The sequence below is a fragment of the Hyaena hyaena genome, unplaced genomic scaffold, assembly GCF_003009895.1.
Source record: "Hyaena hyaena isolate Hyena2069 unplaced genomic scaffold, ASM300989v1 scaffold_469, whole genome shotgun sequence".
In the NCBI taxonomy this organism is placed as follows: domain Eukaryota; kingdom Metazoa; phylum Chordata; class Mammalia; order Carnivora; family Hyaenidae; genus Hyaena; species Hyaena hyaena.
Window position 1 is genome coordinate 764,927 of NW_024081103.1, and position 26,697 is coordinate 791,623.

Below are 26,697 nucleotides of genomic sequence, written 5' to 3' on the forward strand. Positions count from 1 at the left end.
ACACATTGCATGACTAGGATTTTATCCCATGTCGGCTCACCTATAAACTATGGCTCTTCTTACTACATCAAGTTCAGGTTCTTTATGCCATTTTTTTACACATGTGTTTCTCCCTTCAGAAATACTTGTTCATAGTGTTTGGTTTCTGATTCGTAACTTAAACCTTTCAGAACTGAGGGAAATCAGCTTCCTTCTCACCCACTGTGAGGTTGTTTGAAATAGCAAATATTTCTCACAAGAGCAGGGCTAATGTCAGACTATATGGTGAGAATGTGAGAGAGTTTGTCGTGAAAACACCAGCATCCACAGGTTAGAGTCCGTTTCAGCCAAATCCTAGCTGCCACCTACTAGCCATTTAACATTGCTGTGACTCAGTTTCCTTGTCAGTCAAATGGAGGTAGTAGTCATTCCTACCTTACAGAATTGAGGGCAGAATTCAATAAATTAAAACATGCAGAGTGTTTAGAACAGTTCCTAACACATAGTAAGCATTTCATCAATGCTAGAGAAAACAAAAGATGTCCAAAGAAGCAGAAAAAAAGAAAGAGAAATTCAGATTATGTATAGAATTCCAGATGTTCTTTTTTCTCCCAATATAAATATGGCAATAGATCTATGCTAAACCGTAGTTATTTGTTGCACTAAAGGAAGTAAATTTTAAAAATTGGTAAGCTCTCCCAGGCATGTAAAAGCAATCAAATTATATAATAAATCAAATCTTTTCCCTTAACACAACCCAGGAGAAGGAGCACACATTATGGGGCAAGAAGTATTTTCAGTTTCAAGGTAGCTTGAACACACCTTGCTGCTAGAATTACACTGGCCAATAAAAACCTCTGAATCAGTTGTTTGAACTATGTGCTGCACATTTACTTCTCTGTCTTCATATACCTTTCTCCTCTAGTGAGGTTCTCTCCCACACTACAAGACACTTCCTGTTCGGAACCTATTTCTTCACTGTAAGTACTTTAAAATCAAACAATTCTTTAAAAGCTTATCTTAGCACCGGCAGAGGGGGTAGATTTTTTACCTACTCAATTTTCTTATTTTTATTTCTAATATACTGTATTTTGAGGTTCAGCTGAAAGGCCAGTGTTTTCTTATCTAATTGGTTTAAATGTAGTCAAATTCAACAAGTATGTGCCAAGCTTGTGTTAGATGCCATGCTTTTCAGAGTAGTGTAAGTTAGCCTTGCATCCTCAACAACTACCGTTTTCAACAGAAAACATATACTAGATATTGTGCTTACTAACCTGATCATTAATTTCATTCTTTGTATTAATACATATGCATGTTTACTTGTGCTGGTCTAATTTCTTTGTGCTTTGCAAATAGTTTACTTGATCTATCCATTTAAAATACTAGAAATGGGAAATGGGATTTTTTAGCTAATGGATTTTTAGCTAAATGGATTTAGCTAATGAATCATGAGAATCTCTGAATTTTCAACATGAAAGTAAGAAAACAGACTAGAATCCTTCAAAATTAAACTTATATGTTTAGAGATGTTACCCTTCTCGTCTTACATTTGATAGCTAATGAGATGAGAGATTATGAAATGAAAATGTTTCAACTGAAGTGAAAAAATCAGGGTGCCTGGCTGGCTCAGTCGGTGGAGTACGCAACTCTTGATTTCGGAGTTGTGAGTTTAAGCTCCACGTTAGGGGCAGGGATTAGTTAAAAATAAAATCTTAAATGAACATAAGGGAAGGGAAGCAAAAATAATATAAAAACAGGGAGGGGGACAAAACATAAGAGACTTAAATATGGAGAACACACAGAGGGTTGCTGGAGGGGTTGTGGGAGGGGGGATGGGCTAAATGGGTAACGGGGCATTAAGGAATCTACTCCTAAAATCATTGTTGCACTTTATGCTCACTAACTTGGATGTAAATTAAAAAAATAAATTAAATAAAAATTAAAAATAAAATCTTTAAAAAAATTAAAAATCAAATTTTAACATCAGTAAACACTAGAAAGAAGAAGAAAATCTAAGTAATGTATTTAGTACCTGGATTGACTAATATTAATATAATTAATGTAATATATTACACTGAATAACAATTTTTTGAGGCTAATGCCCAGCACTCTTCCCGGTAAACAAGCTCTCCAAGTGGTGTTTACGCACAGTAAGCATTGAGAACCACTGAACTTGGGAGACAGGCTTGTTGTAGATAAGGTCCCAGAAATTCTTAGCAAGGTTACTGGCAGTAGAGAGATTTCAGGAAAGTTGTCTTGTTATCACCACCACCTCCCCTATCTCCAAATACTGTTGATCTCTGATCTTGAATGCTAGGATTAAAAACTATTAGATACTTAAGGCTGAAGCAAAAGAGATCTATAGCCTCTGGGGAGGCTTTGCATTTGTTACTGTTTTAGATTTCATTGCAACTTACAGTTCTCTAGAATTTTGAAATCATCTTTGAACCACAGACCTGTGTAAGAGTGTGTTTCCTTTCTCCTCTCAGTTTTATAACCATCAAGGATGGTGTTTCCTTGAGAGAGTTTCTATGTGAGAGATTATAAAACCCTTTTGAACATTGATTTATTGATCAGATGAATATCTGCAACATAGGTTCCTTCTAGCACTGCTCTTCTGGGCTGGGCTGGATAGAACAGCTTTCCCCACTCCTGTAAGGTGACCTTCATCAGAAATGAACTTCTTTAAATAACATGAGAAATCTCTTGGGGCCCAGTTAATTGCACTAAAGTCCACGGAAGCACCTGGGTACCCACAATTTCCCATATTTAAAAGAGGAAGTCAAAAGTAGTGAAAGAAAAAAACTTTGCTGTGCTGAAGACTGTTTTGGCCACTAAACTGAGAAAGTCGATTTTTTATAAATTAAGCGGCAGTCAGCATAAGGACATTTTGGATGAAGCTACTTGCGACAGAATGAATATACCGATTGGACTTCAAAGGTACTTTGAAAATGTTCAGATCTCATGCTGCTAAAAGGGCTAATAGCAGCCCATTTGAATTCATAAACACATATAGAATATACTGAGTGAAGGGGCACCTGGGTGGCTCAGTCGGTTGGGCGGCCGACTTTGGCTCAGGTCATGATCTCACTGTTCGTGGGTTCAAGCCCCCCGTAGGGCTCTGTGCTGACACCTAGCTCAGAGCCTGGAGCCTGTTTCAGATTCTATGTCTCCCTCTTTCTCTGACCCTCCCCTGCTCATGCTGTCTCTCTTTCTCAGAAATCAACAAAACGTTAAAAAAAAATTTAAAAAAAAGAATATATTGAGTGAAGACAGGTGAAGGGAAGGGCAATTCTATAATTGCAGACAAGTTTCAACTCTGCAACCTTCAGATTACTGTTACTATATTAAAATCACAGTGCAGGGGCGCCTGGGTGGCTTAGTCGGTTGAGCGTCCGACTTTCGCTTAGGTCATGATCTCGCGGTTCGTGGGTTCGAGCCCCGCGTCGGGCTCTGTGCTGACTGCCCGCTCAGAGCCTGGAGCCTGTTTCAGTCTGTGACTCCCTCTCTCTCTGACCCTCCCCTGCTCACGCTGTCTCTCTCTCTCTCTCTCTCCTAGAAATAAATAATTAAAAAAAAAATCACAGTGCAGAGTTCTTAAAAGATAAGCAAGTTACATGAACATGTTTTTCCTCTGAGAGAGAGATTGTAGAAATATTCATTCACTCACCTGATATTTATTGAATGCCAGTTTTGTGCCAGGTATTGGCCAGGCACTAAGGGAAAAAAAAAATACAAATGGCTCTAGCATAATCAGCGTGATCCCTTTACAATTTTTAAAAAGTGATTGTGTTTGTTTTTTGTTTCCAAATTGTTGGTTATAAGAGAAATAAGTGAGGGTGCCTGGATGGCCCAGTCAGTTAAGCTTCCAACTCTTGATTTCAGCTCAGGTCATGATTTCATGGTTTATGGGTTCGAGCCCCATGTCAGGATCTGGACTGCAGAGCCTGCTTGGGATTCTCTGTCTCCTTCTCTCTCTATTGCCAGCCACCTGTTCACGCTCTATCTCAATCTCTCTCTAAATGAATAAATAAACAGTTCTTTTAAAAGTTCCCCAGGACTTCTTTGTGAATGAATGAATGAATGTTCATTGTAGTTATGCAGACAATACATGAATTTATAAAGATAAAAGTAAAACAAAAATTTATCAGTCAAGCACCCAGAGATAACCAGACACACTTCGTGGTATAGCCTCTCATGTTTTTCCTAAGAGTTGATTGTTGCAATGCAAAAAGCAATATGCCATTTTTAAAGTATTCCCTGCAATGTGTCTTCTTCCCCAAATGGGGGAACCTATCACCCCCTTCTATCATTTTAGTACTGGAGTTTGGGATATAGAGGAAAACTGGGTCTTGTAAAGAAGAGCCATTGCTTCAGTGGGCGCTAGCCAGGGTCTGATGTACACCATCTCCAACCGGCATCACGCATTGCCTCGGCAAGATGGGGGTTAAGAGAACGTGGTAGCGGGAATGTTAACGGGCACCTCCTGTGTGCCAGGCCCATTCTAAACTTAAGAAGTACATCAGCGAAAACAGCGCACAGATTTCGCTGCCTTTACGGGGCTTCCATACCACGCTGGAGGCTTACTTTCCCCAAAGCCAAGCTAATTATTGTGAAAAGGGTGAGCAACGGAAAGGAAAGAAAATTTCTTTACTTGCTTTCTCATGAGATCGACAGAAGGAATTTGTTCAGAAAACTGCGGTTGCTGCCTATTAAGATAAAAACTGGGCAAATGCACCGGTATTAGAATCTAGAACCCACCTCATAGGCGTTAAAAACAGCGAGGCGTGTTAGTTTCTTTCTGTCTTACTTCCCTATCAGAAGTAAGCTGAACAGCCGACACCAGCTAGTGAAAGCGTTTCTAAATTTATGTAGATGCCCAGTGAGCCTGGGTGGCTGGGGCGCGGCGGCAGGGGGGGGGGGCGGCCAGCTGGCTGCCGGGGCGAGGACCTGTCCCAGCTCCCCGGGTCCCTCGCCCTGGACTGCAGCTCCTGAGGCTGCGCGAAGCCCCAGCCGCTGTCCCCTCCAGGCTCATCCTGACCGCCGCGCGCCCTTTGTTCAGTGCGTGCCGCGCATCCAGCTGGAGAGACCAGCGGCTCCCAGCCTCGCGGACCCTTCCCACGACCTCGAGGGGCAGATGCCTGGAGCAGTCGGCCCCCTCACTGCCGCCGGCCCAACCCTTGGGCCGGTTGCATGTTGCCCTGGAGAATTTGGAGGCACCGGCAGGGGAGAGAGCCCAGCACATAATCAAAGATAGCAACAAGGCTGAATGTGGGTACCTGTTGGAAAACACCTTCCGCGGGGGCAGGAATACTGCAGCTCGCACTCACCATCCTTGGTGGCAAGGGCACAGACCAGATGAGAAGCCCACCCCACACTCTGCGCAGCAGAGCTGAAGCCAGCCTACCCCAGCATCAGGGGATGTCACCTCGCCTTTGGACCGCAACTGGGGCCAGATGGGCTATTTACCCTCAAAGGCAAAACAGGGGCTGCTGATGGGCAGGGAGGGTTTGACAGCTTGGTTCAGCCTGACACCGACCTGCTCTCAGCCTCCTTAACCTCCTGCGAAGGGAGGCCAAGCACAGCCAGATGGTTCACTAAATTCCATCACTTCAGGATAGAAGACTCCTCCCCACATAGACAATGGCAAATAACACCCCGCCCCCATGATCAGCCCCCAGTGGTTTTGTGTTTACTTACTACAACATTCCTTTGCATTGTTTTCTTTGACATCCACAATCGTCCTTTATTGCCAAACAGCAGTAAAAGGCCATTACGGTATTGTTTTTTTATAAAGCAAAACTCAAAACCAAAAACCACTTTAATATATCTTTATTAAAGGACAAACCTAATAAATTTAAAATAAGCTTCAACTATTCTGCATGCAGTTTAATGGTATTTTATACAAAAAAAGAGAAATTCTTTTTTAAAATTTTTAAACAATGTTTTATTTATTTCTGAGAGAAAGACAGCATGAACAGGGGAGGGTCAGAGAGAGAGGGAGACACAGAATCTGAAACAGACTCCAGGCTCTGAGCTGGCTGTCAGCACAGAGCCCAGAGCGGGGCTCAAACCCACAAATCGTGAGATCATGACCTGAGTCGAAGTGCAATGCTTACCCGACTGAGACATCCACCGTCACCCACACCCTCAAAAGAGAAATTCTTTAGAATAGTTCCTAAGAATAAGGAAGGGAAATTCAAAACTTTTATAATGGCTATAGTTACATTATGTATTACTTGAATTTAGGAAAATATTTTTTACAGCATTTGTAACAGGCTATTTTTCTATTTTTTTCACTGTAAATCCTATAGGGCTCCCCTCTTCCCAGACTCTTTTTTATGTTTTGTTTTGTCTTTTTTTTTTTTAAATAATTTTAGATTTATGAAAAATGTTGCAAAAATAGCACACAGAAAGACAGACAATAACAAATGTTGACCAGGATGTGCAATAATTGGAACCCTCACACAAAGTGTTTGGGAAATACTTTGAAGGGAGTCTTCAAAATGGGGGGGGGGTGCAGAGAGAGAGAATCACAAACAAGCTCCACACTGAGCCGCCCAAGTGCCCTTGGTTGGTTGGTTTTAGATTCCACATATAAGGGAGATCATACAGTATTTATGTTTCTCTGTCTGACTTATCTCACTTAGCATTAACACCCTCAAGGTCCATCCCTGTCATCTCATACAAGGTCTTGATGTTTTCCTCTTACACATAAACAATTTCACAGAGCATCACTATCAGATAAGGCTAGTCTGTGACCATGATGGATCAAGATAAAAACACTAGCATTCCATAATCATATTAGAACACATACTTGAACTTTAAGCATTATCCAAGCCACAACATACCAATGTTTCCCTTTCCTGGCTAATATGAATGACTGCTTCTGTTTTACCAATTGCAGAGGTATCCTTGCACTAGGTCAGTGCTCCCTGTAGAGAAGATTTATTAATATACCCACTCATAGAATTGTATTCCCCTTTCTGGATCACCTCCATTTCCTTGATCCTTTTCCAAGGTTACCCAGCTGAAAAGTGTTTTCTAATACCTTGATACTCAGACACCCTATAGTCCCCATGGTGTGCCTTCCCCTTTGCTATAAGTAATAAACCCAAATTGTTCAACTAGACTTGTGTTCTTCATGATCTCTGGTTGAAGAGTATTGACAGTCCCTTTTCTGTTCCAGGATTCAATTCAAGATCCCAAAATGTATTTGGTCACCCTATCTCCTTAGTCCCCTTCCATCTGTTTTTCACAGTGTTGACACTTCTAAAGAGGACTGGCCAGATATATTGTAGAATATCCTTCCCCTTGTGTTTGTCTGATACTTTATCATGAGTGGATTTTGAATATGTATTTTTGGTAAAATAACACAGAAATGATGTTGTATCCTTCAGTACATGATATTAAGCAAATACATGATGTCAATATGTCCCATTACTGGTAATATTAATTTTGATTACTCAGGCTTATTATCTACAATATATTTATTTACTCAGCATGGATATATATAAAGAAATTTCAGAACTGCTAACCCATACTCTTATGAAAAACAAGTTTAATAGCTAGGGTATAAATATTTGTTCTTTTTGTCTTTAGCCTTACATTACATAGTCAAAACACTGATTTCCAAGGTTGTTATGGTTAACCTTTTCTTCCCTACTCCTTTCAGTGTGGTTTTAATATTAATTATAATACAGGGGCACCTGGGTGGCTTCAGTCGGTTAAATGTCTGGCTTGGGCTCAGGTCACAGTCTCATGACTCTCGAGTTCAAGCCCTATGTCAGGCTTTATGCTGACAGCACGAAGCACGCTTGGGATTCTCTGTCTCCCTCTGTCCCCCCCCACCTCTCGAAAACAAATAAATAAACATTAAAAAAAAAAGAGTGGACTCTTCCCCTGGTAGTGGACTCTAGCCGTATCTCTCCTGTCTCGACTCCCCTTTGTCTTCCAGTAGGCTCACCTTAGCTAGTTGGTGACTTCCTCGTGATGACTGGTATCACCTCACCCCTACCATTCTGTTTCCATTCTCCCATTCGTTTTACCCTATTTACTCTGAACATAACAAACGTATTCATTTCTGGTTTATTCCTTCTGTAATTCTTATTGTATATGTATGTTTTCTATATACATTCCTTCCTTTATTTCTTACATAAAGGATGTCATACAACAGATACTCTTGTATGTTGCTTTTTTCACTTAACAGATATCCAGGAAATCATTCTACGTGAGTTTATAGAGATTATCCTCATTCTTTTTTTTTTTTTTTTCTGGTAAGTGACTTGTTAAATGAATCCTTACTCTGTGGGATCTGAGGCTATCTCCTGTAGACTGTGTCAGAATTGAGTTGGACTGTAGGACACTAGAGCTGCTATTGCAGAATTGCTTGGTGTGGGATAAAAATACCACACATTTGGTGAGTAGAAGTCACCTCTTCTGTGGGTAGCCAGAAAATAGGGGAGGTTTTTCTTTACAACTGCTAATCAGAAATAAACCCAAAAGAAAAGGGAACATATAAAAGGAAGAAGAGGGGAAGGATGTGTGTACACAAAAGCTTAGGATGACGGTGCAACTTTAAAGAAGCCTACTGTATTCTGCAATTCACTACTTCTGACAACTAGTACAAGTTGGTCATTGGTTCCCATCTTGCGTGGATACTAGATAGCTGTGTAAAACCAGTACCAATAACCCTGTTTTGCTCCCTTACTCCAAGAGAAGCGATTGTTCATTTGGCCAGTTCAGGGAATTCCTTCCTCCAGGGGCCTCCCTCCTCTGGGGAGCAGAGATAGAAATTATGTTCTTCAAAGATCAGCAAGGATGGAGGGAGGTGGGCAGGGGGCTGGGTTAAGTGGGTGATGGGTGTTAAGGTGGGCATTTGTTGTGAGGAGCACTGGTGTTAGATGTAAGCGATAAATCATTAAATTCTGTACCTGAAACCAATATTATCCTGTATGTTAACTAACTAGAATTTAAATAAAAACTTTATTATGTGCATGGGTGGCTGAGTTGGTTTGGCTTCTCACTTCAGCTCAGGGCATGATCTCACGGTTCAGAAGTTCAAGCCCCACATCAGGCTCTCTGCTGTCAGCACAGAGCCCCCTTCAGATCCTGTCTCCTTCTCTCACTCTCTCTTTCTTTCTCTCTCTCTCTCAAGTAAAAATAAAACATAAAAAAAACCTTTCAAACAATCAATCAAAAATGTCAGCAAGCAACTTCATCTAAATTGTCACACTTGCCTTTGAAGTAGAATGCATCAAAACAGGTTTCCATGAGCAAAGCTGACTCTACTTACACCAACTTTTTCCTTTTCAGACCACTGCCATTTAAGACCTTGCATCGAAAATGCAAGCCCAGTCACCAGTGGTCATCGTGACTCAGCCTGGATGTGGTCCTGTACCCCAAAACTCCAACTGGCAGACAGGCATGTGTGATTGCTTCAGTGACTGCGGAGTCTGTAAGTGCTAGGAAATGCCCCCATAATTGCCACTGGGGTGAATGACCAAAGGTCAAAGCCTTCCCTCATCCCTCCCTTATTGTGTAGTGAAGGTTCCTGGCCCATTACAGGGCACCTGGCATGTCAGGCAGTGAATGGTAAGTTAAGAAAAAAAGCTTGTGCTGATTATAAGTTAATTTTTCTCCAGCATGTGAAACAATAGTCTTACTTCTAAAATTAGTTCTGGAGTTAAGATAACAGTAACAAAGCTGATGATTCTCACAATGAGTGGGTCTGGTCTAATGATTATAAATGGACCACACATTAATTTAAAAGAGACATTTCCAGTTTAACTTGATTAAAAAAAAAGAAAGAGAAAGGACTGTTTTTATTATATGTAAACTCATTACTTTATAGTTACATTGTGCGGTACACAGGGGTACTACTCATCCATGATTTTGACGTGGACTCAGGAAAGGATTATTTTAAATTCTACATTTAGATTTTTTTATATATCCGAGAATACAGAATTCTAAAGGCAGTCAGCTTCTCATCAGAAAAGAATCTGTGACTCTGCTTTGTTTTCTTTTTGTGAGACCTCTCTAAGTAAAGTTGAGGAGGCGTAAATTTGGGGGTGGGATGGGAATGTCAGATGTCAAGAAGCTTAGTTCTCAATACCAGCAAAGAAACAAACCAACCTGCCTACAAAAACATTTGCTCTGGGGTTTATTTGCTGCCTCAAGTCTACAGAATGTTCTGAGATCAGGAAAGAAAATACATTAAACTTTAACTTACCAATGAAATTGAAATTTGGAATCAAGTTGACCCCTGAACAACCTAGGGTTGAACTGCTCAACCCTATGTTGTGAGACGTGAGACATGGCTCACGTCTATGCAGGTTTCTGTGCAGGACAGTACATTCACAGCATTTTCTCTTCCCATGCTTTCCTGAACATTTGCTTTTCTCTAGCTAACCTTAGTGTAAGAATATAATGTGTAATACATATAACATATAAAATACGTGTTAATCAACTGTTTATGTTATGAGTAAGGCTTCCTGTTAGTAGTAGGCTATTAGTAGTTAAGTTTGGGGGGATTCAAAAGTTACACACAGGGGCACCTGGGTGGCTCAGTCGATGACGTGTCTGTCTCCAGCTCAGGTCCTGATTTCACTGTTCCTGAGTTTAAATCCTGAGTCAGGCTCTGTATGGACAGCTCAGAGCCTGGAGACTGTTTTAGATTATGTGTCTCCCTCTCTCTTTATCCCTCCCCTTCTCATGCTCTGTCTCTTTCTCTCTTTTTCAAAAATAAATAGACATTAAAAATAATTTTTTAGTTACACACAGATTTTTGACTGTGCAAGGGGTTGGGGCCCCCAAACCTCTGCATCATCCAGGGGTCAACTGTACTTTAAAAAACACAGAGAGAGGGGTGTCTGGGTGGCTCAGTCAGTTGTGCGTCCAATTTTGGCTCAGGTCATGGTCTCACAGCTGGTGAGCTCGAGCCCCACATCAGGATCTGTGTTGACAGCTTGGAGCCTGTCTCCCTCTCTCTTTGCCCATTTCCCCCGCCCAAGCTCTGTCTCTCTCTCTGTGCTTCAAAAATAAACATAAACATTAAAAAAATTTAAAAAGCAAAGAGAGAAAACTTACCTAGAAAATGGAACAATGGGTTTGTTTATTCTCTCTCATTGTCTTAGTGAATGATCTGGGGTGATGACTTACACATCTCAAGACTAGTTCAGCATCTGCAAATCATAGTAATACTAAGACTACATTTCTTTTTTTTCTTTTAATTTTTTTTAATGTTTTATTTATTTCTAGGAGAGAGAGAGAGAGAGAGACAGCGTGAGCAGGGGAGGGTCAGAGAGAGAGGGAGTCACAGACTCTGAAACAGGCTCCAGGCTCTGAGCTGGCAGTCAGCACAGAGCCCGACACAGGGCTCGAACCCACGAACCGCGAGATCATGACCTAAGCGAAAGTCGGAAGCTTAACCAACTAAGCCACCCAGGCGCCCCACTAAGACTGCATTTCTAAAACATTCTAGAGATGAATATTTTAATCTTCCAGCCCCTAGTATTGTTCCTCAAAAAAGTGAATTACAAGTTCTAATATAAGCTTAATTGCTTCATAGCAGGATTTCTTAATTGCAACCCTGACCAAATCATTCTTCCTTCTTAAAATATTTCAGTGATTCTTCATAACTTTCATAACCAATTCCGAGCACTCACACTTCATCATGCAGTCCCCAACCTGCCTCATCCTTCAGCTTTATACCCATCCCATCCAGCCCTACTGGATGGATGGCAGTCATGATTGGGGCTGCTATTCGTGAAAGCAAACTAACTTTCAAACGCGGTGGGAACGGAGTGGAGTAACCTGTTCCTCTGCTTCCATATGTCCAGGTCTCTGTGGCACATTTTGTTTCGTGTGTCTCGCATGTCAAGTTGCAGCTGACATGAATGAATGCTGTCTGTGTGGAACAAGTGTCGCAATGAGGACTCTCTACCGGACCCGATACGGCATTCCTGTGAGTCTCTTACAACACTGTGTCATTCACATATGCACCCGCCTCCAAAATAATTGCTCTAAACTTGGAAGCCATTTGATGGTGTCCCTCACCTGAATTTGATCGGTAGGTGTTTCCTGGCATGTGCAGCCTTGTATTCAGTCGTGTGGCAACAGATCCTTTAGTTATGTGACCTCCTTCTAGGTTTCTGTTAAAGACCCTAGAACATAGGCAGTTCTCATTTGTAATGGATATCATTCAATGGAAGGGGATTATTCAGAACCAACCAAGCCCCAGGTATGTTACATGTGTTACCTCACTGAATGCTTACACCATCCCCGTAAAGTGAGTAGGGCCACATTTTATAGACAAGGACTTAAAAGTTTTAAGAGGTAGAGGAACTCACCCAAAGATATGCACCCTAGTAGAAGTTGTCAATATTCAGCTGTAACATGCCACGCATGCACATTCCACTATACCACAAGCTAGACTTTATGTACTAGGAGAATGTGTTGGTCAGGGCTTTCCAAAAGGAGATATAGATGATATAGACATAGAGAAATCTAGATACATATACAGAGAGAGAGATTTTAAGGAATCGGTTCATAGGATTTTGAGGGTTGGCAAGTCCAAAAAGCAGAGGAGGCTGGCAGGCTGGGGAAAGTTGCAGTTTGAGTCTGAAGGCAGCCTGTGGGCAAAATTTCTTCTTGCTCTGGGGGGGGTGGGGGTCAATCTTTCCCTGTTGAGGCCTTCAACTGATTGGAGGACGCCTAGCCACATTACAGAGGATAATCTGCTTTACTCAAAATCTACTGGTTTAAATGTGACTCTCATCTAAAAAATCTTCACAGAAACATCTAGAATATATGGGTGGATGACTAGCCAAGTTGATACATTAAATTAACCATCACAGGGAACAAATGAATAGAATGCTTTAGTAATTTATTTTATTCCATTGAAATTAGTTTATTTGTTAACTGAAAAGCATTTGTTAGTTTTTTATTACAAAAATAATATATGCTTTATACATAATTTTATGACAGATTCAAACACAAAACTACATGAAGTAAAAAGTGAACATCTAACCCCTTTACACACACTTCCACTACTCAGTGATAAACTCTGTTAATAATTTGGTGTGCACTCTCTTTTAGCTTTTTTTTTTTTATGCCTGTAAGGCATACAAATATAGATTAGATGTAGCTCTAGCTATGGATGTGGACATATAGGCTTTAGGGAGTGAGGGACTGTTTTATTCTGATTTGTTTTTATCTTTTAAAATGGGGTCATATACTGTAGACTGTTTTTTTCCCACTTAATAGTTGGTAGACCTCCTTTATATCTGTAATACAGATCCTTTTTAATGTGTTCATAATATTCCACCATATAGGTAATTTACTTAATCACTTCCCTACTGATGAAAGGCTAAGTAATATTTCAGATTAAATAGTTAATACATTTAACTATTTATGCTTTTTAACATTATGCTTCTGTATAGGCACTGGTATTTTTGTGTAATAGTGTCCAAAATTAGATTGATAGATTACAGTATATGCACATTCAAAATTTGAAACTGTCAAATTCCTCTCCAAAAAATTGTATTAACTTAAAATCCATTAACATTATATGTGTGCCCAATATTGGATAATTTTTTTCATTTTGCCCATCGGAGAGGCAAAATGTTAGTTCATTGATGTTTAAGTTTTATTAATTAAGATCAAGCAAATTTTTAAAACTTCTTCGTCCTTTTGCATTGCTTCTGTAAATTATCTGTACATATCTTTTGTTCATTGCTTTATTGGGTTTTTTGCTTTTTCTTATTGATTTGTGAGTGCTTTTTATTTAATTATGCTATATTGTTTAACATGAAATTACTAGTTTTTTAAAGGCTTAGTCCATAATCAAATTTTCTTTTTTTTAAATTTTTAAAAAATATACATCCAAGTTAGTTAGCATATAGTGCAATAATGATTTCAGGAGTAGAATCCAATGATTCATCCCCTACATATCATACCCAGTGCTCATCCCATCAGGTGTCTTCCTCAATGCCTCTTGCCCCTTTAGCCATTCCCCCACCCACACCGCTTCACCAACCCTCAGTTTGTTCTCCAATTTAAGAGTCTCTTATGTTTTGCCCTCTCCTTGTTTTTATATTATTTTTGCTTCCCTTCCCCTATGTTCATCTGTTTTGTATCTTAAATTCCACATATGAATGAAGTCATGTCCTTCTCTGACTAATTTTGCTTAGCATAATACACTCTAGTTCCATCCACATTGTTGCGAATGGCAAGATTTCATTCTTTTTTTTTAATTGCCAAGTAATAGTCCATTGTATATATGTATACTGCATCTTTATCCATTCATCAGTCGATGGACATTTGGGCTCTTTCCATACTTTGCCTATTGTCAATAGTGCTGCTATAAACATTGGGGTGCATGTGCCCCTTTGAAACAGCACACCTGTATCCTTTGGATAAATACCTAGGAGTGCAATTGTTGGGTTCTAGGTCGTTTTATTCTTAATTTTTTGACAAACCTCCATACTGTTTTCCAGAGTGACTGCACCAGTTTTCATTTCTACCTTTAGTGTAAAAGGACTCTTCTTTCTCTACATCCTTGTCAACATCTGTCATTGCCTGAGTTGTTAATTTTAGTCATTTTGATGGGTGTGAGGTGGTATCATATTGTGGTTTTGATTTGTATTTCCCTGATGATGAGTGCTGTTGAGCATTTTTTCATGTGTCTGTTAGCCATCTAAATGTCTTCTTTGGAAAAGTGTCTATTCATGTCTTTTGCCCATTTCATCACTGGCTTATTTGTTTTTTGGGTGGTGACTTTGCATAATCAACTTTTCTAAAGACTCTTCGGGAGTCTGAAAAACTAGTAACAGTCTGAAAGTGGGGTGCCTGGGTGTCTCAGTTGGTTAAGTGTCCAACTTTGGCTCAGGTCCTGATCTCACTGTTCCTGAGTTCAAGCCCCACATGGGGCTCTGTGCTGACAGCTCAGAGCCTGATGCCTGCTTCAGATTCTGTGTCTCCCTCTCTCTCTCCCCTTTGCTCACACACACTCTCTCTCTCTCAAAAATAAATAAACATTTAAAAAAAAACAGTCTGAAAGTAAATTTTATTTGGTTTTAACAAAAATTTGGAAGATTGGACAGAAGAGGAAGAATAAAGCATTCTAAAGACTTTATTTTGTATGACATTGATAGCTAAATATAATTATTTTCCATTAAAAAACTTTATTGATATATAATTGACTTATAATAAGCTGCATATATGTAAAGTGCATAATTTGATAAGTTTATATAGTCATGATATAGACCCATGAAACCATCCTCACAATCAAGGCAGCGATATTCATCACCTCCGAAGGTTTACTCATACCCATTTGTAATCTTTCCTCTTTCTCCTCTCCTCTTCCCCAACTAACCACCAATGCTTTCTGTCACTATAATTTGCATTTTCTGCAGTTTTATATAATAGAACTATACAGTCTGTACACTTTTATCTAGCTTCTTTTACTTAATAGGATTATTTTGAGGTCCATCCAAGTTGTTGTGTTATGTACACTTAAAATTTATTAAAAGGATAGATCTCATGAAAAGTGTTCTTAACACAATAAAAATAAAGTTAATGGGGGCGCCTGGGTGGCTTAGTTGGTTAAGCGTCCGACTTTCGCTTAGGTCATGATCTCGCGGTTCGTGGGTTCGAGCCCTGCGTCAGGCTCTGTGCTGACTGCCAGCTCAGAGCCTGGAGCCTGTTTCGGAGTCTGTGACTCCCTCTCTCTCTGACCCTCCCCTGCTCACGCTGTCTCTCTCTCTCTCTCCTAGAAATAAATAAAACATTAAAAAAAATTTTTTTAAATAAAATTAATGGAAAAAGAAAACATTTGGATGACAAAGAAGCGCATAAAAAGATGTTCAACATCATTAGTCATTAGAGAAACATACATGAAAACCACAATGAGATACCATTACACAACCATGGGAATGACTAAAATTAATCAGACCAAACCACAGCAAGTATTGCCAGATTTGGAGGAACTGAAACTTACACGCACTGCTGGTTGGGATGTAAAAGGTATTTTCTTAAAAAGTTAGACACACCTGCCATTTGACCCAGTCATTCTACTCCTGGATATTTACCCAAGGAAATTTACATCCATACCAAGACTTATATCAAGTGTTCAGAGCAGTTTTGCTTTTAACAGCCCTAAACTAAAAACAATCCAAATATCCCCTTGCGAGTGAATGGAAAAGCAAAGCGTGATATATCCATATAATGGAATACTACTCAGTAACAAAAAGGAATGAATTATTGATACACACAAAAACCTGGATGAACCTCAAGATAAATATAATTTTAAGTTTGAGTAAAAAAATTAAGGGAAATCACTAATTGGATAAAAATTAGTGGGACATCTAAAGGGAAGAAAAGAAACCGTGAAAGACCTATGCAGCAAAAGGAAGAAAAGAACTAAAAAAAAAATTCAGTGAATACCAAATATAAAACAATTTGGCTATCCCATGGATGAGAGCAATTTAGATTTCTCTGCTGTGCTAACATGTCTTTACCTTTCATTCTTTCTTTAAGTGTGTCTGTGTCGTCTTAGGAAATCTGATCTCTTGGAAGATGGGTGAAGAACTGCCCCCCGCCCCCGCCCCGCCGTACCACTTCCCCTCTTCTAATAGGGCCCTAAAGCCCAACTCAGAATCCTCTGTTAAATTTATCTACATGCTGTACCCTGCAGCAAAGCCATAACTAGTGGTGCTGGACCCGCCCCAATGCACAGGCAGGCTTTAGTTAACTTCATGTCTTCCATTCCCCAGACTGTTCTTCCTCCTGAGTTTCCAGGTTTATCAAATGCCCTGCTTGTGACCCTGTTAGGTTTCAGGTTCCCTACTTCTGTTTTACTTTCTCCATCAGTGTAATCCCATCTGATTCCTATTTCCAAAAACTTACTCAAAATTTCTGGCCCACTAAATAACCCTGTTCCTGTTTTCTAGTATAGGTTTAATTTATTTACCAAAGCTCTGCAAGCACATAGGTTTTTAGATTATCCAATTTTTTTTAAGTTTATTTATTTATTTTGAGGGGGAGGGGAAGAGGGCAAGGGAGAGAGAATCCCAGACAGGCTCCATGCCATCAGTGCAGAGCCCAACTCGGGGCTCTATCTCATGAACGAGATCACGACCTGAGCTGAAATCAAGAGTCGGATGCTTAACAGGTTGAGCCAAACAGATGCCCCAGATTATCCAACATTTTAAGAAAAATAGTGGTCCACAAACTTCTCTCCCCTACTGCCTCACTCCCAGAACTCTGTGAGTGTTTCCCTTTGTATCTCCAAATCATAGACTGCATTGCTACTTTTTGAGTTTTCAGTTTGGGGCATTGTCTACAGACCTCCCACTCTGAAAGATGAGAATTTAGTTCCATTTTCTTCTCCTTCTCCACTAGAAACGTGCACCTTTTCCCTACCCCACTCCTTCCAATATCATTGTATGTAATTTGGGTTAAATCTATATTTGGTACTTACATTATGAGACTTCTGTTAGGTTTTCAGAGTGGAGTCATGTAGTGAACTATGATTGCCTTTCCTATTAAACTTTGTTTTTTCTGCTCTTAATAATTCTTGGCATTTTAATTAGTAGTTTTTTTCATTTACCCATGAGTAGTTTTTCACTTACTTTAACCCCAAAACTAATCTTTCCCAGTTTTCTAAATCTCTTAACAACACATTCAACATATCAGACGTTCTATCATTATTATCTTCTTGAAGACATCACTCCCTGCTGATACTACCCTTCGAACTAGTTGCTCTTTATTTCTTAGAGTTCTTAGCTCTCACCCTGGGATCTCCTTCACCACGAGCCTGGAGATTTTATTACCTTCTTTCTTGTTAGGCTACTGTTTCTGATATCCCACATCTCCCTCTTTCTAGGTCTCCTCCCTCATTGTGATGGCGGTATCATAGTAGCCTCTTGAGACAGCGATGGGGTGTGGGAGGAAAGAATTTTGAGAGTTTACTTTCTGAACTCTTTGTTTTTCCTTCATACTGACAATTTGGTTGTTGATATCTCCTATTTTTAATATTACGAAGTATAGGAAAACATTTGATGTCATAAAAAGAGGAGTTATTTGGAAAAATCAATTAACATTTTCCAAAATGTATCCATCCAAACTCTGAATTCCGAGGATCAATTCTTTCTGCTTCTCTTCAAAGTGTCTTGAAAATCCTGAAGTCTTAATTTCCTAATAGATGGATTTTAAATTTCAATTTCTTTTATATTTTCAACAGGGATCCATTTGTGACGACTATATGGTGACCCTTTGCTGTCCTCAGTGTTCTCTTTGCCAGATCAAGAGGGACATCAATAGAAGAAGAGCCATGCGTACTTTCTAAAAAAAAAAATTAATGGTAGGTCCCAGAAATTGTCTTTTTAAAAAACAACTATTATATAATTGCAATATAATTAATTGTAAATGTGACAATTATATGTATAATATATAACTAAGGGATTTGTTAATTAGCATTAATTTGAGTAATGATTCAATAATAATAATTCTTTAAGTCTTTCTAATGTTATTTTCCTTTAAGGATTGGTTTTGGTTTTTTGTTATGAAGAAAATAGCTGTATCAGTTTACTTGGGCCACCATAACAATATAGCATAGAGCGAGTGGTTTACACAAGAATTTATTTCTCACAGTTCTGAAGGGTGGGAAGTTCAAGATCAAGGTGTGGGCCAATTCAGTTCCTGTGGGGGCTCTCTTCCTAGCTTATAGGTGGCCATCTTCTCACTGTGTCTTCAAATCCCGAAAAGAGATCAAGCTCTGGTCTCTCTTCTTATGCAGATAGTAATTCCATTGTGGGGGCCTCACCTTCATGACCTTATTTAAACCTAATAACTTCCCAGAGGGTTTACCTCCTAATACCATCACACTGGGGGTTCGGGTTTTAACAAATGAATTTTGCTGGGGGCACAAGAGCCTATAACAATAGCTTTATATTTTGAAATCATATTTTAGTAAATAAAGGGATGGTGAATTTTCTAGACTTCTCAGAATTCTTTTGATCCATTAATGAAGCACTTACCACTTCTAAAATAACAGAGTATGGTGAGATACAAAAGAAGTAGAAAATATGCCCCCTACTTAGACAAACAAATTGACCAAAGAAATTGATAAATAAAGTAGTAGAACAAATGAAAAATTACATGTTTTGTAATATTTGAACTGATTGCAGCATAAAGCATCTATCAATAATGAGGTAAGTTCAAGCAGGAAAATCTTATTGGAAAAAGTGAACTCTGAAAGTGGTGGATATAGAACATAGAATATTTGGAAATGCTATACAGAATCTGAACTTTGTAAAAATCAGTCAACTCATTTCCAACTAATTTTTCCAGGATTTTCAGAATTAGCTATTGAGGATGTAGTAAAGTAGAAATAAACATGATTTTGTCAGTCTTCTATAGAATTTATTTTGAGTATTGGGAAAAACATTAATTTTCCCATTCTTTGTAATATGCCACTTTCTTTTTCAAGTGAATGAGAACTCTGCATAGGTTAACAAATATAACTCATGGAGAATATATTTTAAAATATCATTTATTTAGCAGATAGTAATGTATCAAGTACCTAGTACTATGCAGGATGATGCTAGGTGATGTGGGGAACAAAAATCAATAAGCTGGTCCTCTTGTCTTTGAGACTTTATACTCTAAAGAGAGGATTAAATAGCTTTTAAATAAAATGACAGGTTTGACTAAGGACTTTAGACCAAGTGATATTTTAAGGTCAGAGGAAGAAAAAATCATATTCTATGAGATGTGTAAATGAAGGGGGGCACCTGGATGTCTCAGGTTGAGCAACTGACTCTTGGTTTCAGCTCAGATCATGATGTCATGGTTCGTGGATTCGAGCCTCTATGTTGGGCTCCATGCTGACAGAACGGGGCCTGCTTGGGATTTTCTCTCCCTCTTAGAAAGAAAGAAAGAAAGAAAGAAAGAAAGAAAGAAAGAAAGAAAGAAAGAAAGAAAAAGAAAGAAAGAAAGAAAGAAAGAAAGAAAGAAAGAAAGAAAGAAAGAAAGAGAAAGAAAGAAAGAAAGAAAGAAAGAAAGAAAGAAAGAAAGAAAGAAAGAAAGAAAGAGAAAGAAAGAAAGAAAGAAAGAAAGAAAGAAAGAAAGAAAGAAAGAAAGGCATTTCTTGAAAGGAATGGTTTTTTACTCTAAAGTGAAAGTGAATATCAAGGTCACAATAGGAAATAGATAGCATTCACATTGTAATAATACAAGGATTTGATGAAAACTACTTACAATAAAGGTGTGGGTGGGAGGTATAGGGAAATGACAAGGTATGATGCTGAAATCTAGACTAGCAAGAGTTAAACTATACCACCCACTAGGGGTGCCTGGGTGGCTCAGTTGATTAAGTGTCCCACTGACTCTTGATTTCGGCTCAGGTTATGATCTCATGATTTGTGAGATCAAGCCCCAAGCCCCAGGTCAGTGCAGAGCCTGCTTGGAATTCTCTCTCTGCCCCCCCCCCCCCAAATAAAGAAATAAACACACACACGCAAAAACAGGTAAAAACAAGGAGGCATAAAAACAACTGAAAAAGCCCCCAATTGTGAACACTGAAACAATTGAGGCAACAAAGTAAAGTAGTATTAGATTATAAATGGACAGATTATAGCCAGGATAAAATATCTATTGAGTCCATAGTTCTATAAATACATGATTAAACCGACAAACAAATAAATAAACATGTGGGGGAGAACAGACGAATCTTTCAGAAGTATGGAAGAATTCCAAACAATGTATGTATGTGCTCCTCCCTCAAGGCAACGGAGTGTAACTCCTACCTCTTAAGAATGGGTTTGCACAGTAACTTTTCTTCAAAGAACAGTATGAAAAGGGGGAGAAAAGAGTAGGCTTATAGTGGAGAAACCTGACAAAACTATTGCAGCCAAGTGAACAAAGAGAACCTCATCAGTGATGAGTCATGGTGATAGCGTGTCCCCTTGAAATGATGTGATGAGAACTGCGCTCTACCTTTGTGGTCTTCTCTCAAAACCCCGTAACTCCAGTCCAACCAAGAGAAAAACATGGGCCAGATCCAAACGGACGCATAGGTTTTCTGCAAGATACCTGACCAGTACTTGCCAAAATTGTCAAGGTCGTCACAAAGAAAGAAAGCCGAGAAACAATCACAGTTTAGAGGCAGGTATGGAAACATGACAACTGAATGTAACGTGCTGTCCTAGATGGGATCCTGGAACAGAAAAAAAGACATTCGGTAAAATTTGAGAAATCTAACTAAGGTATATGCTTTGATTAATAATATTATGTATCAACACTGGTTCCTTAGTTGTAACAAACCTACCTTAGCAAGATGTTAACTGGTAGGGAAACTGGTGCGGGGTATGTAAGAGCTCTTTGTACTATCTGTGCAACGTTTCTGTAAATCTAAAATGATTCTAAAATTTAAAGTTTATTGAAATTAAAAAGTAGATTGAGAAAACTCAACTCTCTTCTTTGTGTGTCCTTTACAGGTGAAAAGCTTTTTTTGAAGCAACTAAAATCAGCAGACACTTCTTCAGTTTGAACCCTCTGCCTTTTGCAAATGAAACATGACAGATATGCTTAATCACAATCAATGGGGTAAAAGAAGGGGATTTTGATTGATTTTAAATGAATGTTTTTGCTTAGTTTTGCTAAATGGTTCGGCTTAGTTTCTCTTTGCTTTCATATTATTAAATTTTCTGGCTTATGGATTTTGTGTTACATTTCATATATAAACAAAATAAAAGATTTTACTAACAAGATACTCTATGCTTTTTTGCTGTCAATGTCTTTATGTCATTAGTTAATTTTAAGGCTCAGTCTCCTCTTTTGTTCTGGTAGGTTGGTTTCTTGGCAGGAGATTTCGGTCCACAGCAACTCAGTTCTCTTTCATCTAAGAACGTTGAGACAGAATAAAAGACTATGGATAGCTATTCTAAGACACTTATAATACATTTAACTAATACTTTTGTTCCTTATCATGTTCCCAAATAAGTATTATTAATGCTGACAAGGTAACAACACACTGTGCCCTGCTTCCTGGTCACATGGCTGATGGTTTCGTTGTGTTGATTTTCTTTCTCTTTTGAACATGAAGTATCAGGACAAGTAACAAAACTTCAGTGATCAAATTCAGTATGAACATTTTGACTAAATGTTGATGATAAATGTGTGGGGCAATTTTTTTCACATTTATTACTCTCTATGCTCCACATGCAACGTGTTGTCCTGATGAAAATCTCACTTTCCCACTTTCCTTTGGTTTTCCTCCTACCCTTGAATCCATTTCATTTGTCGGGGTAGGGGAAGGGGAGGCAAAACTACTGTACAGGTTTGTTGTGACATTTCAGAGAGATGAAATGTAAAGGCACCTACAGGGCACCTGCATGGCTCAGTTGGTTAAGTGTCCAACTTTGGCTTAAGGTCATGATCTCACGGTTTGTGAGTCTGAGCCCTGCATTGGGCTGTCAGCACAGAGCTTGCTTCAGATCCTCTGTCCCCTTCTCTCTCTCTCTCACTCCTCTCTCTCTCTCTCTCAAGAATAAATAAATATTAAATTTTTTTGTTTTATTTATTTCTGAGAGAGAGAGAGAGAGAGAGAGAGAGTATGAACAGGGGAGGGTCAGAGAGAGAGAGGGAGATACAGAATCTGAAACAGGCTCCAGGCTCTGAGCTAGCTGTCAGCACAGAGCCCCACGCGGGCCTCCAACCCACAAACCCTGAGATCATGACCTGAGCCGAAGTCGGACACTTAACCGATTGAGCCACCCAGGCACCCCATGAATAAAGAAATATTTTTAAAAATGTTAAGTCACCTGGACCTTAAACTCAGCAAAGTGGAGTGCTCTGTGCCTTCCTTTATTCTGGCACTTTTCAAGGTTATATCAGGGATCCATTCCTTTTATTCCTCATGTTCTTCCTGGTGTCATCTACTCCGAAGGCTTCACCTGCCTTTTATATGTCAAGGAGGACTATATTTCCAATCTCTGCCTTACTATTGGTGTTCTGAATGACTCTTCAGCCGCCTACTAACCAAGTCCATCTGGATATCCTCTAGGCCTTCTCTCTACCCAGCGTGTCAAGCAATACCAGCACTTACTCAAATGTTCAAGATGAGAAATCCAAATGTCAATGATTCCTGAGTTTTCTAATCACACCTGTCTCCCTTCTCCTCACATCTAATCAGACACTGGCTTCTGTAAATTCCACTTGATACCCCCAATGGATGATCTATTTTGTTTGTTGCTGCATCCCCAGTGCCTAGAACAATGCCTGACACCTGCTAGATGCCTCCTCAAATCATTTATTGAATGAGTCAATCTCTCCTCTTTGTCTTCACTTTCATGAATGTAGCTCAAACCCTCATTATCTCTTTGGAAAATCAGGCATGTAGCTCCTGAACTAGGCTACCTGCCTCTAGGAACTGCAGCTCCCTTTACCGTCTTTCCAGTTCATCCTATAAACTGCCTGCCACAAGTTAAACATTCTGAAAAAAGACCCCAAGTTTCCCCTGGTCCTTCCTAATATAGCCTCAGTTTACCTCTTTAGCCTATTCTCCTACTACTTCTTCACTCATATAATTCCCTATTTTCACTACCTTCAACACATATACATTTTTAAAATTTCAAGTTCCACTGTTCATTGATATATATAGGAAAGCAATAGACTTTTGTATATTAACTTTGTATTCTACAATTTTGCTATAATCATTTTTTAGGATTTTTTTTTTTTTTTTTTTGCTGATTCCTTGGTATTTTCTGTGTAAACAATCATGTCAACTGTGAACAAAGACTGTTTTTTCCCTCCTTCCCATTCTGTTTAATATCTTTTTTTTTGGTCTTACTGCATTCTTAGGACTTTCAGTATGATATTGAGTAGGAATGATGAGGATAGACATTCTTGTCTTATTTCTGATCTTAAGGGGAAAGGTACAGGTTTTCTAGTTTCTCACTATTAAATATAGTGTTAGTCACAGGATTTTTTTGTAGATTCCCAATCTTAGGGATAAAGAATATAGTAATCCAGTTTCTAACCATTAAAAAAAATTTTTTTTTGATGTTTATTTTTGAGAGAGAGGCAGAGCATGAATGGGGGAGGCACAGAGAGAGAGGGAGACACTGAATTCAAAGCAGGCTCTAGGCTCTGAGCTTTCAGCACAGAGTCCAATGAAGGGCTGGAACTCACCAGCCATGAGATCATGACCTGAGCCAAAGTCAGATGGTTAACTCACTGAGCCACCCAGCTGCTCCTAGTTTCTCACCATTAATACGATGTCAGTGATGGTTTTTGGGGGGGGAGATGTTATCAAGTTGAAGAAGTTCTCTATCCCTAGTTGTCTGAGTTTTGCTGGATTTTGTCAAATGCTTTTTTTTTTTATTTTTATTTTTATTTATTTCTAGGAGAGAGAGAGAGGCAGAGCATGAGCAGGGGAGGGTCAGAGAGGGAGACACAGACCGAAACAGGCTCCAGGCTCCAAGCTGGCAGTCAGCACAGAGCCCGACGCGGGGCCCGAACCCACGAACCGCGAGATCATGACCTAAGCGAAAGTCGGACGCTCAACCGACTTAAGCTACCCAGGTGCCCCAAGACTTCTTTCTTAAAGTGTGTCCTGCAGCTCATGAATTCCACTATTACTACACTGGAACCCCATTTGATGGACTAGATTTGGGAAGCAATCTATAATCTTTGGTGCCATCTCTGTTTTTACTTATCTGAGTCCCTGGGCTGTGACCTTCAGAAGTCTTTTTCTCCCCCTCCTCTTAAAGGACACGAGAAGACTAGAGAGGGCTCGAATTGTGTAACTGCATTTGCCCCAGGTTGGACAAGGCTCTAGTAATGGTAGTTTTCCTTAGAGGGCAGGTCTTTGTCAAGGCAAATCATCCAGGTGTATTTCCCCTCCCCTGCCCTGCCTGAAAACCAAGGGGACCCCAATCGTACTCCTGAGAATCTGATGGGGCTCCTGGGAACAAATCCTAGAATGTATAGGGGTTCCCCTAAGAGTGGACTCTCAGGGGGTTTTATCCCTCAAGCTAGTTTATATTCAGCCTCCAGTAACCTGTCAGTTACCATTTCACTGTTCATATCAGTTATTTCTCCAGAAGCTACTGCTCCAAGTTCTCTCAACTGTGATTCTATCTGCCTGTCTTTCCGTTTTGTGGCGGTCTGCCCTGTGACCTCAATTCCCTGGTGGAAACGGGCCATTGATTTTCAGCCCGTTTGGCCTTTTCCTTATTGTGAAAATGGAGTCAGGACTTCCAAGCTCTTCACATGTTGGAGCTGAAACTGGAAGCTGCCCACAAACTTTTTACAAAAGTCTTTTCCCCATTTTCCTTACAAAGCAGCCTGAATGATCCTGAGGGGCCTTCCCTGATCTCTCTCTGCTACCCAAAAAGCTCCACCCCATGTGCTCTAGTGCCTGGTGCAATTACCAATATTGCACCTGCCATCTACTGGCTCTGTGAGTCTGAATGCCTGGAGAACAGCATTACGGCATACCCGCTGTACCGCTAGCATGTGGTGTAAATCGATGTCTGTTTGAACTGAAAGGAAAAATGAACAAAGCACTGTTCACTAATTAAAAACAAAGTACTACTTTTATTTGGCTCACTGCTCCATTTATTAGAATTACCACATTTGGAGAGGCACAAAGCACTTCAGTTTTACATGACTACAAAGTTATCACAAATCCCAAACTTTTTAGCCACAGATATTTCACTTACTCCGTTTAGAGAAAAAGCTTTCAAAACATTTGAGTTAGCCTGATACACAGAGACCCTGAATATATGGTAACTACATATTTTTAAATGCTTGCACTTTCCGTTCTAGTGTCTTCTTTAAATAGAACCCAGCATAAAAGGGATTGAAATACGTAAGGTCATGATGCAAATGCTTTGGAGACACAGTGAAAGTAATCTGTACAGCACTGAACAAGATGTGGTGTGCACAGGTGTGTAAGGGCTCACTGAGCCATCTGGGCCTCCAGGGCTTGTGCTGTCCACTCTGGGGCTGTCTGGCTAATCTTCTCCAAAAGGTTATTCACTTGGAAACAAAGTGACTGGATCTGTTTGTCCCATGTTGGCAGGGCTTCTCGGGCTAAACAAAAAAAGAACAATGTACACAGTTTAACATCACTGCATATATTCAGAGGGAGAGTGAGTTAGAAGATAATTTATAGTAGTATTAATTTTAAAAAATTTACTCTAAAAATCTTGGCTAATAAAGGTAATTAAGCAACAGTTGAGGAAAGCACCCAAATTACTGCCACATGGTACAAAACAAAACCAGAACACATACACGAAGATACATATTATTCATGAAAACAAAATAAAACTAACCAATCAAAGCACCTCATCACAAAAACCACCACAACGAAAGTCTCACTGAAGCCATCTCATCACCACTTTTTCTTGATTCATAAGACACTGCCACCTACTGGAGAAAGCAAATCTATTTATAGAGTCAAGGCTGTCTCTACTTGACTCTAAAGGATACGTATTTTAATGATTATTCAAAAAACAAAAAAAAAAATTCATCACGAAAACATAAGGTTTTACTCTAGAGCAACAATATGCAGTTAGAAATGATAAATTTAAGGATGCCTGGGTGGCTCAGTTGGTTAAGTATCTCATTTCAGCTCAGGTCACAATCTCAAGGCTCAGGAGTTCGAGCCCCGCATCTGGCTCTGTGCTGACAGCTCAAAGGCTGGAG

General features: G+C 39.5%; 2 protein-coding genes across 3 annotated transcripts in view; one reads left to right on the forward strand and one right to left on the reverse strand.

Moving 5' to 3' along the window:
- The first annotated feature begins 878 nt into the window (after positions 1-878).
- Positions 879-21,586, forward strand: LOC120246449 (placenta-specific gene 8 protein). The gene is made up of 5 exons (XM_039253945.1): positions 879-959; positions 9,295-9,436; positions 11,820-11,944; positions 18,224-18,343; positions 21,480-21,586. Exons 2-4 carry the CDS (start codon positions 9,325-9,327, stop codon positions 18,326-18,328), a joined length of 342 nt encoding a protein of 113 aa, XP_039109876.1. The 5' UTR covers positions 879-959; positions 9,295-9,324; the 3' UTR covers positions 18,329-18,343; positions 21,480-21,586.
- Positions 21,587-25,564: 3,978 nt separating this feature from the next.
- The window catches only part of COPS4 (COP9 signalosome subunit 4), a 41,189-nt gene continuing 40,056 nt past the window's right edge, over positions 25,565-26,697 (reverse strand). For both annotated transcript variants that reach the window (XM_039253983.1, XM_039253982.1), the window contains one exon: positions 25,565-26,082. In XM_039253983.1, coding sequence (XP_039109914.1) covers positions 26,026-26,082 — 57 coding nt within the window. In that variant the 3' untranslated portion in view covers positions 25,565-26,025. The remainder of the gene's footprint in view (positions 26,083-26,697) is intronic.